At 34.2% G+C, this 16,519-nt stretch overlaps 1 protein-coding gene across 3 annotated transcripts in view; it reads right to left on the bottom strand.

The window, feature by feature from the left end:
• TCF12 (transcription factor 12) overlaps positions 1-16,519 on the bottom strand; it is a 373,142-nt gene that overhangs the window by 196,954 nt on the left and 159,669 nt on the right. The window contains exon 2 of one of the 3 annotated variants that reach the window (XM_068552277.1): positions 15,856-15,917. The exons of the other annotated variants lie outside the window; for them this stretch is intronic. Within the exon in view, the coding sequence (XP_068408378.1) occupies positions 15,856-15,903 (48 nt within the window). The 5' untranslated portion in view covers positions 15,904-15,917. The remainder of the gene's footprint in view (positions 1-15,855; positions 15,918-16,519) is intronic. 3 annotated transcript variants of the gene reach the window in all.

Below are 16,519 nucleotides of genomic sequence, written 5' to 3'. Positions count from 1 at the left end.
TAACACATGATACATAAAAAGTAAAAACATTCTTCTACTACAAGTACAAAAGGAAGTAAAATAAATTATTTTATTTAAAAATTATTAACCCATCTATATTGTAACTATTTTCTATATAAAATTCAAAGGTAAAAATGTAAATCAATAATAATGCTGCAACTTCAGTTTGTAAGGTTATGAATAAGCAGTACCAGAAGGACTGATGTTTGGAAGAACACAGGAAAACAACACTTAATTTAAAAAAATTTTAGCCCCAAGTATTAACTGGTTCTCCCCAAAACTACAGACACTAAATTCCGACATGAAACATAATATTTTTTGATGGGTTCTAATGTATAGATTTTTGCCTTCTTCCCATTAACTGGCAAAACTTACAGAGGCTAATAAGTTCCTTCCAGTTCAGGAACTGATGATCCATTTAGAACAAGAATTTAAAATAGTGAAAAGTAAACTCAATTAGAAAATTATCTATCTTAAAAAATTATACTATGAAATACAGTGTACCATACAGAAAAATTGGAGGAAAACTTACTGTGAGTTTAGTTTACTCCTAAACAAACATACTGACTTTACACTTGGCTGCAAAAGCTTTATTAAAAGGTCATGTTAATACATAGTTTTTTAAAAAAAATTCCATGTATTTTCTAAAGGAGAAAAATAAGTCATGAGGCAAAGGATAAAAAAAGTGCGTTCTCATGTTACTTAAAAACTGCACATGATTAAAAATCTTCACTAATGCTTTTGTCTTTTAATTAGAATTCATAGGAGTGTTTACAAAACAATACTGAACATGTTTTAAATCACATTACTTAAAATCACTCACGGATTCTTTAACACATCCTTCCTTTCTAATAAATTTCTGATACTCTCTGTCAGTCCTTCTCAAAGTACAGTCTGTGGACTGATGTTGGACCAAGAATAGTTTGTTATCAAACAACAGAAAGGTAAACAAAGAGAACAAGCTTTGGGCAATGGTTTAAAGTAATTTGGTAGACCAATTTTGTTTGCTGTATATAATAATAAACTAGAGATTGTATTTTATAACAATTGTATTTTTTAACTACCTTAAAAATTGTACTATAAAATGTAGTGCAGCATATATAAAATGTTTAAGAAAACCTGTTAGTTTAGTTTATTCCTAAACTAACATCTTGACTACACATATAAAAGGTTTATTAAAAGATTACAAAACTAACTCAAAATGGATTAAAGACTTGAACATAAGACCTGAGACCATAAAACTCGTAGAAGAAAGCATAGGTGGTAAGCTCCTTGACATTGGTTTTGGTGATAATTTTTGGGGTTTGACACTAAAAGCAAAGGCAACAAAAGCAAAAATAAACAAGTGGTGAAACTATATCAAACTAAAAAGCTTCTGCACAAAGCAAAGGAACCCGTCAACAAAACGAAAAGGCAACCTATAAAGTGGGAGAAAATATTGGTACATCATATATCTGATAAGGGGTTAATATCATATAAGGAACTCATACAGCTAAACTGTAAAAAAAACCCCAAAAAACCACAAGCAATCTGATTAAAAAATGGGCAGAGGATCTGAAAGAATACAGATGGCCAACAGGTACATGAAAAAGTGCTCAACATCACTAATTATTGGGGAAATGCAAATCAAACCCACAATGAGGTTATCACCTCACACCTGTTACAATGGCTGAAGACAAGAAATAACAAGTGTTGGCAAGGATGTGGGGAAAAGGGAACCCTTGTGCACTGGTGATGGGACTGTAAACTGTTGCAGCCCCTATGGAAAACAGTATGGAGGTTCCTCAAAAAAATTAAAAATAAAACTAACATATGATCCTACAATTCCACTTCTGGGTATTTATCTGAAGGAAATGAAAACACTAACTTGAAAAGATACATGCACCTCCATGTTCACTGCAGCATTATATACAATAGCCAAGACATGGAAGCAACCTAAGTGTCCATGGATGGATGGATGGATGGATGGATGGATGGATGGATGGGATGCATGGATGAAGAAAATGTGGTGTGTATGTATGCATGCATATATATATATATATATATATATATATATATATACACACACACACACAGTGGAATACTATTCGGCCATATAAAAGGAAGGAAATCTTGTCATTTTCAACAACATGGATGGTCCTTGAGGGCATTATGCTAAGTGAAGTAAGTCAGAGAAAGACAAATACCTAATGATTTCACTGATACATGGAATCTTAAAACAAACAACCGGAGCTCATAGATACAGAGAATAGATTGGTGGTTGCTAGAGGCGGGTGGGCAAAATTGGTGAAACCTGTTAGTTTAGCTTACTCCTAAACAAACATACTGACTTTACACTTGTCTGAGTGCATCCTAGACCTAAAAAGTCAGAACACGTATTTTGAGAAGAGCTTTATGGGGTTCATTCATATTCATATTCTCTAACTAAAGTTGGAGAAGAACTAGCCTATATTATCTTGTAAGTCATGTGGCCTGGTATACAGAAAAATAATATTAGTCGCTATTATTTCTTCTTCTGCACCACAAGTACCTCATTAAGTCTTACAGAGCTCACATTTTTAAACCATAATTCCCCTATCCTGTTCACACACTATATGCAACCAGGGAAAATTAGATAAAAGAAAGATAAAATGAGGTTCTGTTGCAAAAGAACCTTAGATTTTACATATTTTAAACCTTTTATCTTCTACTACTGTATGTCAACAGATTAAGACTGAACATAAAACTGCTCAATAAATACTTTAAAATATTTGCTGATATTCGTGAAATCAATTCAAATAAATCAAACCTAGGAATAACATAAGTTTATTAAAACCCATGCATTAAGAAGCAATAAATAACTGTAAGAAGACATGATACGATACCAGCCACTGAGCAAAGCAATGTTCTTACATTCAGTACAATAGCATATTTTAAAATAATTTCTAAAATACCAGTCCTATATGTTAAACATTTATTTTATAATATTAGGTGGGAAAAATTAGAACAAAAATTAATTGGTACATAGTATAATAATATTTAACCTCTATAAAATTTATAGGAAAAAGACTAGAAAATTGTAACAAGTTTATAACTTTTTTATCTTACTTGCCTATCATCTCCTAAAATTTCTATGAAAACCATTTATTGTTTTTCTGAAAAATACAGTTTCTCAGTTTTTTCCTTTAATATGATTGAAATAACATACTCTCATTGTAGAAAACTGGAAATGTAAAGAAACAGCATCAACTATGTAAGAAAAAAAAAGACTCCATTTTACCTCAACTGAAATGCAAACAACATTTTGACACATTTTCTTCCAATTTTTAAATGTTTCTAAAATAGTTCGAACATATAAAAATGTATGTAATAAACAGCCATGTATCCACAACTCATGAAATAAAACATTGCCAGTATAGTTTAAAACCCTATGGAATTCTCCCAAATTCCCCTCAGAAGTAAACACTATCTTAAACTTATTCTTTTAAAAATCATTTTCATGCATTACTTAATACTTTTATTAAATATGCATATTCTCTAACTAAACAGAGCACCACTCTGCATGTTTTAAAATGTTATCTAAATAGTATACTTTTTTCTATACTCACTTAACAGTCAATATGTAAGACTGATATGTTGGAAAAGTGTTAACACTGGTAAATACATGTCACTACTGTATAATGTTCTATTTATAAAAATACCACAATTTTTCTTCCCAGCCCCCTTTTGATGACATTTAGCTTTTCCACTACTACAAACAAGGCTGCTATAAACACTTTAGTAATATGTCTCTCTGTACACATATGAGAAGTTACGTGAAACTTTTTAGGGGTTAATACCTAGGAGTAACATCACCGGCTTACAGAGCATACACAACTTTAAATTTACTAGATATTACTAAACTATTCTCTAGAATAGAAATGTATTATTGTTTAGGAAAAAAAATCTCTTACAGAATCAGAAAGTTCTCCATAGACAACCCCAAACTTCTGACAGAAAGCTTCCAAAGTCCACTTACAAGCTGTATCTAATTTGTGATGCACTTTCCAGTAGGCAAAAAGCAAAGCAATCAGCATTACATTTCCTTATTAGTTCATTAACCCTTATGTAGCTATATTCTTATCTGAAATAGTCTGACCTGGGTGCAAAGGCAATCCTTCACCATAATAAATGTTCAAGACATATTTGTTAAATGAGTTAATCTTCATTAGGCTCCTTAGTTCATCTTAAGGTTCTATAATTAAAACTGCAGTCATTATACCAGGTGTTGATACAGCAAAATTTGACAGAAGTAAGATATTTTAGTTTGTTGCCAGTATCTTGTCTTGATGCCCAGTGTTGTATAGGCTCTTAGAGCCATGGCAACAGTGTTGGCCGATGCTGATTTTTAGAATCTGACTCACAGACACAATAATTCATAGTTCATGATTAAAACAACACTGCATATCTTAGGACCACAGGATAGGACACTTAGGACCACACTTTTGGATTCTGTAATGAGCCATGGTGATACGTACCACGCATCACTTACACTACCTCTTCCTGCCCCTATGACTAAAGCCACTCATTTTTAAGAGTAAATCTGAATTAAAAGTATAATAGTGAAACAATGTTCTTTTGCTAACTGGTTCATATGGGTGCTGAACCACTGGCCGAGACTTATTTCCCTAAAGATGAAAACAAATAAGCCATAGTTGAAGGGTCAGCGATTCCTTCTAGGAGTAATCCAGTCTTCATTCAATTTATCTGATTTAAGGTTTTCTATGCCTGCATTAATAATAGCATCAGCATACATTTAATGGTACTACTTGCCAGAACTTGAGTTAAGGGCTTCACTCATTATCCTTACAACCCCATGAACTATTATTCCCATGCTATAGATAAGGAAATAGGCACAGAAATTTTACATAATTCACCTGGTATATAACAGTAAGTAGCAGGATGGGAATTTAAACCGAGGCAGTCTGACTCCATCCCATCATGCAATGCTGTCTCTCCAGAAATAATTGTTCCTCCCTGGAATTACTGTGAACTGAATGGCTCAATGATAGGCTGCAGCCACACAAAATGAAGAGTGTATTTACTCAAACATAGGTGATAAAGGAATAGAGCCAGGAAAATAGAAAAACAAAAAAAAATTTTAAACCACCTAATTTGGCTAGTGGTGCTCAAAATAATAGGGACAGTCAAAAGAGCTTTTGAGAACTTTTTGAACCCATGGATTGTGATGGAGAAAAAGCAAACAAAATGGGAAATGGAAAATCTCCTTTGGTAAGTGGATATCAAGTACAGGCATTCATTCCTCCTGAAGAACATTCCCCTTGCCCAAGGTGGTAATAAACTGCAGCAATCTTCTGTGATGTTGACATAATTCCTACAGAGAATGCAAACAGAGGCTCCAACAAACCTAGAAGGAAATTTCTACCATTAGGACCAGTAGTTGAGTTCCCTCCTGTAAGATGGAGTTTATGATAATAACTTGGCAATTACAGTTAAGAATTATTATTCATTATAACAAAATGGGGAGAAAAATTCTAGAGAAAAACTATGTAACTCCATTCCAATAAACTAAAGGGGACATCTGAATGACCTCGTTGTTAGGCACTGAAAATTGCAAAAAAATATACATATATATTCCCACAGAGATAAAAATCTTTAGGGTAACAGCCTGAAATCCAACTTCAACCTGAGGCTCAACCAGAGAAAAAGTATCAGATGAGGCATCTAGTCTTCCTTAGGGAATTTGTGATTTGTTCTGCAGCAATGAAGCTACCCAGATATAGCAACTGAATGTAAAAGGATTAGTTATACACAAACCCATCGTCCCCTTCTTCAGTTCCTAGATCTTCAAAGCCCATGGTGGTTACCTGGCTAGAGGATCACAGGTACCATATGGATATTCCAACAAAGAAAGGGCAAAAAAGAAATTTTTATTTCTACGTAATACCAAAGGATGGTAGTGCCCCTGTTTTCTGATCTATACAGTTTTTCTTGCAGTGTTCGCAGCAGCTGAAATGTCAGGACTTCCTGTGAAAAGCAGAAAGGCATCACCATCAGATATGAGAGGCAGGTGTAACTACTCTGAAAATATCTGATAAACAAAACCTAACTTTTAGAGATGACTTTTTAATGATAAATGGGCTTCTGAAAACTAAGCCTGGTCCTCTTAGCAGAGACTTCAATATCAAATGAGTAGCTTAGAGAAAGAACTCAGCAAGTTTTTCTTGGATTTTGAACAATCCCTCATTTTTAACTTTAGAATTTTTTAGTTTGACAAAGCATTTAAAATATTTCTGACAAAGCTTCTCTTTCTTAATTTAAGAAAGCATTTTAAAAATTATATTTGTCTATAAATATCCTACAACTGCAGCTTTAGAATCACTGTATTTCCCATCCATATGTTAACACTTCAAAGCTGTATGTAAAGAAACTTTTCTCTTCTAGATTAGCCTTTACTGCTATGGAGATCAAAGGAATTAAATTCTAAATACATTACCCTCCCTTTTCACGGCACTTTTATAAAGACCCATTACTCACTTTTGCATGTTGTCAACCTCCTTGCTTTTAAGAATCAGCACGTGAAGCTATCTCCTTTTCCATCAGTTGCCTAACCAGCAAGGCCTCTCTCTGAGTAACTCCAACATACTGCTGACGAGTGACCCCTTCGGGGAGCACTCATTCATCAATTTGAAAAACATATACTAGATTTGAATATGAGCAAATCAACTTTCTTTAATCACTAAAAGCAGGACTTGTGTGGCTACTCAAATGTCTAGATATCATAATTTACCCATATCATACATATATTTATCTAACCAAATTATGTGAATTCATTAAAAAGAAAGCAGAAAAATAATTAATGTACTAAAAACAGTTCCACCCCTCTTTCATTCTACTAAGAAAAGCATGCACCCTAGAGTGAGTATGAGAAGCAGAGGTGAATCTATTGTTCCCTCAGTTAGTATGAGCTTTGAATGCTTCTCAGTGGAAGCATCTCACTCCATGACCATGATTCTATTGCATAAGGACAGTATTCTTCATGCAACATGGTAATCAAACACAAACCAGCAACTTCATCAAGTTGCAATCAAACAAATAGCTATCTATTATTAGAGAAAAACTTGGCTCTGATATGTGTATGTGTATTCTACATATCTAGTTAAATGAAACTGACAAGGAAATTTAAGTGGTATTAATTTCTTAGAATACTTCTAGCTAATACACATAATTAAAAGTAAAAAGAACAACATAGTTATTTCCTTAAAAGTAAAATTATACTGTAATTCAGACATTTAGTCTAAATCGATACTGTTTTACTATATTTGCACCCAGTACAAATTTTTCAGATACTTAAAAAATATAAGATTAGATAAGCACATTTGCACATCATATAAAATTTTTGGATACTGAGAAAAATAGGAGACCAGCATTTCTTTGATAATCAGTACTAGTTCACAGTACTACCAGTCTTTTTTTATATACCTCCTAAGAGAGATCGGGAGATGTGCCACTTAGATATCATGGCTAATAGTGGCAGAAACTGAATTATCATCTACTTGAACCAATGTGACAATTTCATTCATAGTAGTACCTTAAATTGATTTTTCTCTTTTTTCTGCCTGTCTGCTTTGAGTTCTTATGTTTTCAGTGTGTACTATTAAGTTCTACTGTAGATGCCAACAGGTGTGTTTATCAACACTTCTGAGAGGGGATCTTCTTGTCTCTACTCCTCTTGACTTTCTTCTTATTTTCCTCTTCCCTATAACTACCTCTTTTTTCTTTTACCTGTCTTTTCATATCATTTTAATCTAGTTACTTATGAAATTAAAGAGGTCAAAATGTGCATGCGGAAGTGTGACAATGCATATGTATATGTAAGTACTAATGCCAGTAATGTATCAGGCACTGTGCTAAGTGCCAGAATACAAGGATGAATAAAACAGTCTTTGCCTTCAAGGAGCTCACAGTTTGGAAGAAGAAAGAGACAATACTTGAAAATGTTTTAATAAACTGAGTAACTTTTGTATGAAGTCTGAGCCTCATATGTTTCACATTATAGCTTCCAAAGGCTTAATTACTAATATTAGATTCCCTATTAGTTTAAGGGACAAGTTGGCACGACCAGTGATATTTTAAAAGAAGCCCAAGCCAGTCTGCCAACTTCCAAGTTAAACTTCCTGGGTTGGGTGTAGTTTAGAATATGGCAATATACCAGCACAGCTTCAAAGCAGAATAAGCAGTGCCATTAAGGCAGAAGAAATACTGCATTAAGAGTTGCTAAGAATGCCCTAAGGCAAAATGAAACGTTGATAACTGGAAAACAAAAATGTCAATAAGCACGCCTCTGGTGGCATCATAAGCATCACAGCTAATTTTTACTGAGTGACTACCATATGCTAGCACTGTGTTAAGGGCTGTCAGGTATTATATCAGTTAATTTAAACTATATATCGATACCATATTTTCTCCATCTCATAGATGAGGAAATTTTATCCTAAAGAATTTAAATAACTTTCCCAAGGTCAGAGAGTGGTAGAGAACTGATTTAAACTTGGGAACTATGATAGCAGATGACTTAATGTTAGCCACTAATTTTTTTTTTAATTTTTTTTTAAACACAATAGTGAAACAGGGTATCAAAATTCCAAAGATCTCTTGAATAAGCCAGTACTTTCAGTATTGTGCAGGAAAAGCTAATAGTGCTGGCTTCACTTCTCCATTCATTTATAACGTGCTACTCATAGGGCTCCTACTGATGAAGCAAATCCATGGTCCCTGTCAGACTAGCTTAACTAAAAACTACATTTCCACTTCCACTTCCAGACAAGATGGAGTAACAGACCAGATTAACCCTCACACTTGAAACAATAAAAAAAATAAATAAACAAAATACATTAAGCAAGAGTTCTGAGACATTGGACATGGTCAGTGCAGGACAGTGATCCCTGAGAGAGGGGAAACAAAGTGAATCCTATGATTGCTGGGGGGAAGGGGAGAGGCAGAAGACAGGGAGAAGAGGAGGAAAAGGAAGAAGGAGAGGAGGGAAAAGAGATGGTAACTTAGAACTCTATACCTTGTACAAAAAATTAAGAATATTTCAGACACATGGAACATGAAAAACTTATCAGCACCAGACCTACACAATGAGGAATGTTAAAGGAAGTTCTTCAGTCAAAAGGAAAATAACACCAGACAGAAATACAGATTTACACAAAGAACTAAAGCATGTACTCTGGCTACAATGGAATAAATTAAATATCAATAATAAAAACATATCTACAGAATCTCCAAATATTTCAAAATTAAACAATATAACTGTAAATAACCCAAGGGTCAAGGAAGAAAGCAATAGGAAAACTGGAACAGAGCAGGACCACACCCCACCCCCCGCCCCAAGTACAAAACCGAGCAGTTAATGATTAGGACAACAGAGTCACAGACTCAGTGTCTGATGCACACTCCTGAATTGTTTTACAGATACTATAACTGCCACCACAGGAAAAAAGCTAACTGCATGATGACCAGACTGTAGCCATGACATAAGCTGCTCCAGCTTGAGCAGTATTGAATCTATGGCTAGCACAATTCCAAGAACTGGCCTCAAGAGAATGGGGTTAACATTATTGCTCATAATAATCTATATCTTTGTGGGCATCAAAGTAATTGTAGCTTTCTCTACCTGTATATGTAAGCAGACAACTAAAATTATCAGCAGAGATGCTACAGACCCATGTTGACACCCTCCACTCTGAGACTATAGCACTCTATGCCAGCATGAAGAAGTTACAAAAGACAGACCTTCACCCCTAACCCCACAGAAATGGAATGATGTTCTGACAAGTGGGGATTTGTAAGCAGCTCTTTGCAGGAAACCACCCTCAGCAGGAAGCCCCTTTTCTTGTCACTTTAGCAAAGCTATATTGTAACTAACTTTTAAACCAGGTGCCACCATGTTCTACTCATTTCTGGCCCAAGCACACCTTTCAAATCTTTTAATCACACAATACCTTGCCTAACTTGTCAGTTCTTTCCATAGATCAAAGAAGTAGAAATGAATAAGCAATGAAATGTAGAAATGAAGATGACCAGATCTCTCCCTTAGCTTCCCCTTCAGTCATCTCCCGAACAAACTTTGTGAACAAGATAACATCTAGAGGAAGATCACAAGAAGTCAATGAGCCTGCGAGCAGTGGGGGGATGGTGATGACTCTGACCCCCCTATCTCAATGATTAACTGGATTACTTCCCTCCTTCTCTTTAAAAGTTTCATGGCTGAGCAGAACCTTCGGAGGTGGTTTGTGGCGGATGCCGAGTCCACCATCTGCCCAGATTGCCGGCATTCTGATTAAGAGCACCTTTCTTTTCTACTGTTTGTGAGTACGTAACTGATTTTGTAAGTGGGAGGTGGCGGGACCCGATTCATTCGGTAACAAAATTATAAAGTATTTTGAACTGAATGAAATGAAAACACAAAATAGGAATAATTGTGGGATGCAGGTAACACCATGGTCAGAGGAAAATTTATAGTACTAAAATGCCTGTTAGAAAAGATGAAAGATCTCGAATCAATGACCACAACTTCCACCTTAAGAAACTAAAAAACAAAGAGCAAACTAAACTCAAAGTAAAGGTAAGAGTAGAAGTCAAACATATTGAAAGCAGAAAAACAATTGAGAAAACCAAAGAAACAAAAACTAGTTCTTCGAGAATGTCAGTAAAAGAGATAAGCCTCTAGCCATACTGATCAGGAGAAAAAGAAACAATTCACCAATATCAGGAATGAGGTAGGGATTTTAACTACAGATCCTACAAATGCTGTGCCAGGCAGACTCTAAGATGGCCCTCAATGATCTATGTCTTCTGGTATTCATACCCCTATATAAGCCATTCCTCTTCAGTGTGACCTGGCCTAGCGACTTGCTTCCAATCAACAGAATATTGCAAAAGTGATGGGATGCCATTTCCATAATTAGGCTTCATAATACTGTGCCTTCTATCTTCCTAGCAGACCCCTCTTCCCTTGATGGCTACGATGAAGTAAGCTGCCATGACGGAAAGGCCCAGCTGGCAAGATAGTGAGGGCAGCTTCCAGCCAACAGGGGACTTTGATCCTTAGTTCAACGAACCAAAAGGAACTGAATCCTGCCAAAAAACACATGATCTTGGAAGCAGATCCTTCCCCAATCAGTCTTTCAGATGGGGCCCTAGTTCTGGCCAATACTTTGCTTACAGTCTTATAAAAGACCCTGAAGCAAAGGACCAAGCTAAGCTATACCTAATTCCTCACCCACAGAAACTGTGAGTCCATAATGTGTACTATTTTAAGCCACTAAAATTGCAGTAATTTGTTATTATAGCAAGAGATAACTAATATAAATATTTAAAAGGTAATAGAGAATTATTATGAACAACTTTATGCCAATAAATTCAACTTAGATGAAATGGACAAATGGACATATTTCTTAAAATACACAAACTAACAAAGCTCACTCAAGAAAAAAAACTGAATAGTTCTTATCTACTAATAAAGTTAAAATTAAAAGCCATCTCCCAAAGAAAAATCTAGGCCCACATATCTTCACTGGTAAATTCTACCAAATATTTAAGGAGGAAATAATACCAACATTACATAAATTCTGCCAAAAAATTAAAATAGAAGTAATAATTCTCAACTCATTCTTTGAAGCCAGTATTATCATGATATCAAATTCTGACTGACAGCACAAGGAAAAAAAATCATACAGATCAGTATTACTCAAATATAAAAATTCTTAACAACATTTTAGCAAATTGAATTCAACAATATATAAAAGAACAACACATAGTAATCCAGTGCTATTTATCTCAGGAATGCAAGGTTGGTTTAAAATTAAAAATAGTAATCAATATAATCCCACAGCAACACACTACAAAAGAAAATCCATATGACCACCTCAATGGATGCAAAAAATTATTTTAATAAAATCCAACACCCACTTTTGATAAATACTCTCAACAAATTAGGGATAAAAGGAAATTTCCTCAATCTAATAAATCACATGAATGAAACATATAACTAATGTCATGCTTAATGGTGGAAGACTGGTTGTTTTTCCAAACATCAAGAACAGGGCAAAGCTATCCACTCTTATCACTTCTATTCAACACTGTACAAGAAATCATAACCAATTCAATAAAGGGGAAAAGTCCAGATTGGAAAAGAAAAAGTTAAATTCTCATTATCCAAAGAGAAAATCCTCCAGCATGTACAAAAAAACTACTACAGCTAGTGAGTTTAGCAAGGTGCAGGATACAAGGTCAATATACCAAAACCTATTATAGTTTTTATATAAGGCATGAACAACCAGAAATTGAAATTTATAACAGCATCAAAAATTATTTAGTGATAAACTAAAGATGTGTAATATGTGTTCACTGAAAACTATAAAACATTACTAACAGAAATTAAAGAAGACATAAGAGAAAGTTATACCATAGTCACTGATCAGAAGATTCCACATTGCTAAAATATCAGTTCCCCTTAAACTGATGAGAGTCTATGCAATCCCAACCAAAATCCCAGAAGATTTTCTAGAAACGGATACGCTGGTTGAAAATGTTTCAGTGTATATGCAATGTACCTAGAATAGGAAAAACAATTTTGAAACAGAATAAATAAGGTTGGATGACTTACACTACTTGATATCAAGATGTATTTTAAGGTACAGTGATCAAGATAATATGGTATCGATGTAAAGGTTTAAAAAAAATCAATGGAACAGAAAAGAGAGTTCAGAAATTGATCCTCACATACACAGTTAATTGATTTTCAACAGAGATAACAGGGGAATTCAATGGGGAAAAGGACAATCTTTTCAACAAACAGTGCCAACAAAACTGGATACTCTTATGCAAAAAAAAAAAAAAAAAAAATCAATTTTGACCCTGAGTTTATACTTAACCAAAAATGAACTTGCAATGGATCACAGATTTAAATTAATAGTTAAGTGTATAAGTTGTCTAATTTACTATTTCTTGAGACTGTTACTATCAGTCAAACAATTCATAGGTAACACAGAAGGATTCCACGGTAGGAAAAAAAATGTGAGAAGAAGTATATTCTATTCCTTTCTTAAAGATTTATAATTTACAATAATATTAAAAACTGAGACACCTAATACCAACAAGGAAATCTATCTAATTTTCTTTATCTCAATAATACATAAATATATTGGACCACAGAGCTCTGTATTTACATATTGTTTATTAATAACCTATTGAGCCCAGTTCTAGAAACCCTGATAGTGCTCAAAATTTTTTGTTTTACATGTTAGGAATTAAGTCCAGAATAAGTAACTCATCAGTCCTCTGTTCTTTGTATTACAAAACATCATTTTCACTTGATATGCTCTGGAGGTTTTATTACCAAGTATTGCTTATACTTTTGTGCTTCTACTCTCCCTGGGCCTTCATTACTACAACTTCTATCATTCTGTGGTATAACAATCTGTTTTTCTCATGAGAAGGAGCACTCCTTTTGCCCAGGAAATGTGGACTGATCATTTTCATTTTGCCCAACTAATGCCAGTGACTAGAAAATAGTGAAATCTCAATAAATGCTTCATAAGTTTAAAAAAGTGGGAGAAAAAAGGATTTTCATGTGAACAGCCCACAAACTAAAATATGGACACCCAAGAGAAGACTGTAAAATTCCAAACTGGGAAGGAAGATACTGAGGAAAAGTGATCTAAGAGAGCAAGGTAGGGTTAGTGGAAAATGAAGAAAATATTTACAGAGCAAGAACTCAGAAAAGTCTAAGCTTAATAAGATTTCATGGTATCACCAATGCAGAGAAGACATTTGGTTCAGTACAGCTGATACTTCATTGTTTAATCACTAAATAATTTCCTATACTACACACCAGGAACATGATCTGCTCCATGCAAAAAGCAGCAGATTGATTATCATATAAAACCACATGAAAATAATTACTTCATTTGACAGCACAAATAATTAAGTATCTGTTCAATATGTTGAAGGAAAACAGTCCAAGCTTCTTATTCTCAGAATAAAAATGTTAGAATATATAACAAAAGTACATCACAAAAGGAACTGACATTAATTGACCATGCTAAGCCTTTGACATACATAAGCTCACTGAGGTCTCATCACTACCTTGTGAGGTAGATATCTTTCAAACAGATTTGAGGAATTAACTGAAGCCTCCTCTTTTAGAATCTACATTCTTCATAAGAATGTAGGTTAATAAGAATCTACGTTCATAAGAACCTGGATTGCCCACTTTTATTTTTCCCAATAATCTCCAAATCCCAAGATCTGTTCATCTGCAATGAACTTTTCCAATAATTTCAATTTTATAAACATAATTAACTTTTCCTGACTTATAGGACCTCTTGGTGGGCATTTAAAAACTGCAACAGGTCCCTCCATCTTGTTCAGGACATACTCCAGGAATTCAAAACAGCTGTCTTTCTAAGGAGCATCCAAGACTTGTAAAATTCTTAACATGGTTTTATATCAAAATGGAGTAACTTTTCATGAGACTGACTGTAAAAAGAGGAACACTTATAGACTTTTTAATAAATTACACATATGTGCTAAATACTTTATTCCTCTACTTAATTCTCACACACTTCTTATGAGATAAATCTCTTTGCCGATGAGAAATCTGAGGCTCAGAGATTAAGTTATTTTATCCTTTCCAAGGTCAAATACAGTGGTGATACCAGGAAGCAAACTTATCTGATTCATTCCATGGCTTATATCTTTATGTATAAAATGTGAATAATATTTTTATAATAAATAATGATAGTAACATCATCTTACAACTTCTAGAGTATGTGTCAAAGTCCTGGACAAGTAGTAATAACTATTTTGGGGTCTCTCTTAAACTTCAGCAAGTGTCATATGGTCCAAAGGGACAGTAACTTAAAATCATACTGCCCGGTTACTACTCTTGTGTGCTTAATATCTGGTAAGTTATCTACCTTCTCTGAGCCTCAATTTCTTCACCTCTAAAATGGATGGGATTTTTTAAATGGCTTCTTGATGAGCTGGTATGAAGCTTAAAAAAAGGTAACATGTGAAAGATTTTAAACTATATTGTGACAAATGGTAGTTGTAAATATTGTTACTAATTAAAACAGGCTAAGCAGGCCTAAAAATGTCTTCTGCCAGAATCTACCCTCCATTATTTTCTCATGAATAAAAAACATTTAAATTTATAGAAAACAATTTTTTTAAAAGCTGTCAGAAAATAAACCCTCAACAATTACAAAAAAAGGACATAAGAGAGATTCAAAGATTATTATGTTTTGACTTCCACTTGTTAACTTTAAAGACCCAACACTGAGAAGATTTAAAAAAAGAGAATTGTAAAGATCAATCCTGATAAAGATGCTATTTCACAGGCATACAAAGTTAAATGAAACTCACAATGAGGTGAGAAACTGACATACAGGCTCTTTCCAAAAGATCTGTTAGAGCATCTCAACAGGCATTGTCCCTGTTGAATGGTTAAACTGAAAAAATAGGTTTGACTGGCTTAAAAATGGGAAAGTGGACAATCTGATAGCTATGTGATTTCTTTCATTTTAAATATCTGCTAGCAAGAGATTTAAAGGAGCTTACATCATCTTAACCCAATTTTTTTCTTACCCAAAAACATTATGATTACAATTTATAGGCAGGTGCTGTTTGAACAGGACCAAGAGTAACAAACAACGTTTTCTCTCATGGGTTTATTTGAACCTAACTTTAAAATACACCCTTTTCTTACCCACAGTTTTCTTCACATTCAGAACATTCAGAAGGAGCAGTTACATAACAAAACAGAGATTAATGGGAACATAGATGCAATATATAGAAAACACTTACTTTAATTCTCTGTCCCTCCTGTCTTGCTTTGCTATTTAACTGCTTCATCTCGTGTTTTGTACCTGAGATCAAGAGGCATAAAATACTATTTCAAAATTTGTGTGTCCTTTCTAATTATTGCATTTGATTCCCTAGTAGCTATAAAACCTATACCATTATCCCCCTCAAAAATAAAAACAATGCAAACAGTAAACAATCTAGAGAAAATATGTGCTCTAAGGGAGAGAACTTTATTACCCATTAACGCTGACAAATGGGGGACAATGAGTAAAAACTATTTTATTTACTTTTTATTCACACAACTAGATTTTCCCATTTGTAAGGGAAGCTATTTATCAAAATCAAACAATCTGGTAGTTGTATAACACAACCACAGCTAACTTGTCAAAGGCTAAATAAAACACATGGAGTTTAATTCAGGAGTCATCATTCTCTGGGGGTAGTGAGTCTACATGATTTCCTATCTTCCTCATTCACCAAGTGTGCCAGTTTCTTTTTCCTTTGTGACATCTCTCCTCTTTCCATTATTTTGTGATCTTGATCTTATCATCCCAATCTAAGTCTTTTTTCATCCCAAGTGGGCCTGTGTAGTAACATCATATCAGATTATCCAATTTCTTGTCTTTGGATCCATCCTTCATACCACAGTATATTGATCTTTATA

This window comes from Eschrichtius robustus, chromosome 1, assembly GCF_028021215.1.
Source record: "Eschrichtius robustus isolate mEscRob2 chromosome 1, mEscRob2.pri, whole genome shotgun sequence".
NCBI lineage: Eukaryota > Metazoa > Chordata > Mammalia > Artiodactyla > Eschrichtiidae > Eschrichtius > Eschrichtius robustus.
Note: the sequence above shows the minus strand (reverse complement) of the source record. Positions and strands in the feature narration are given on the sequence as shown.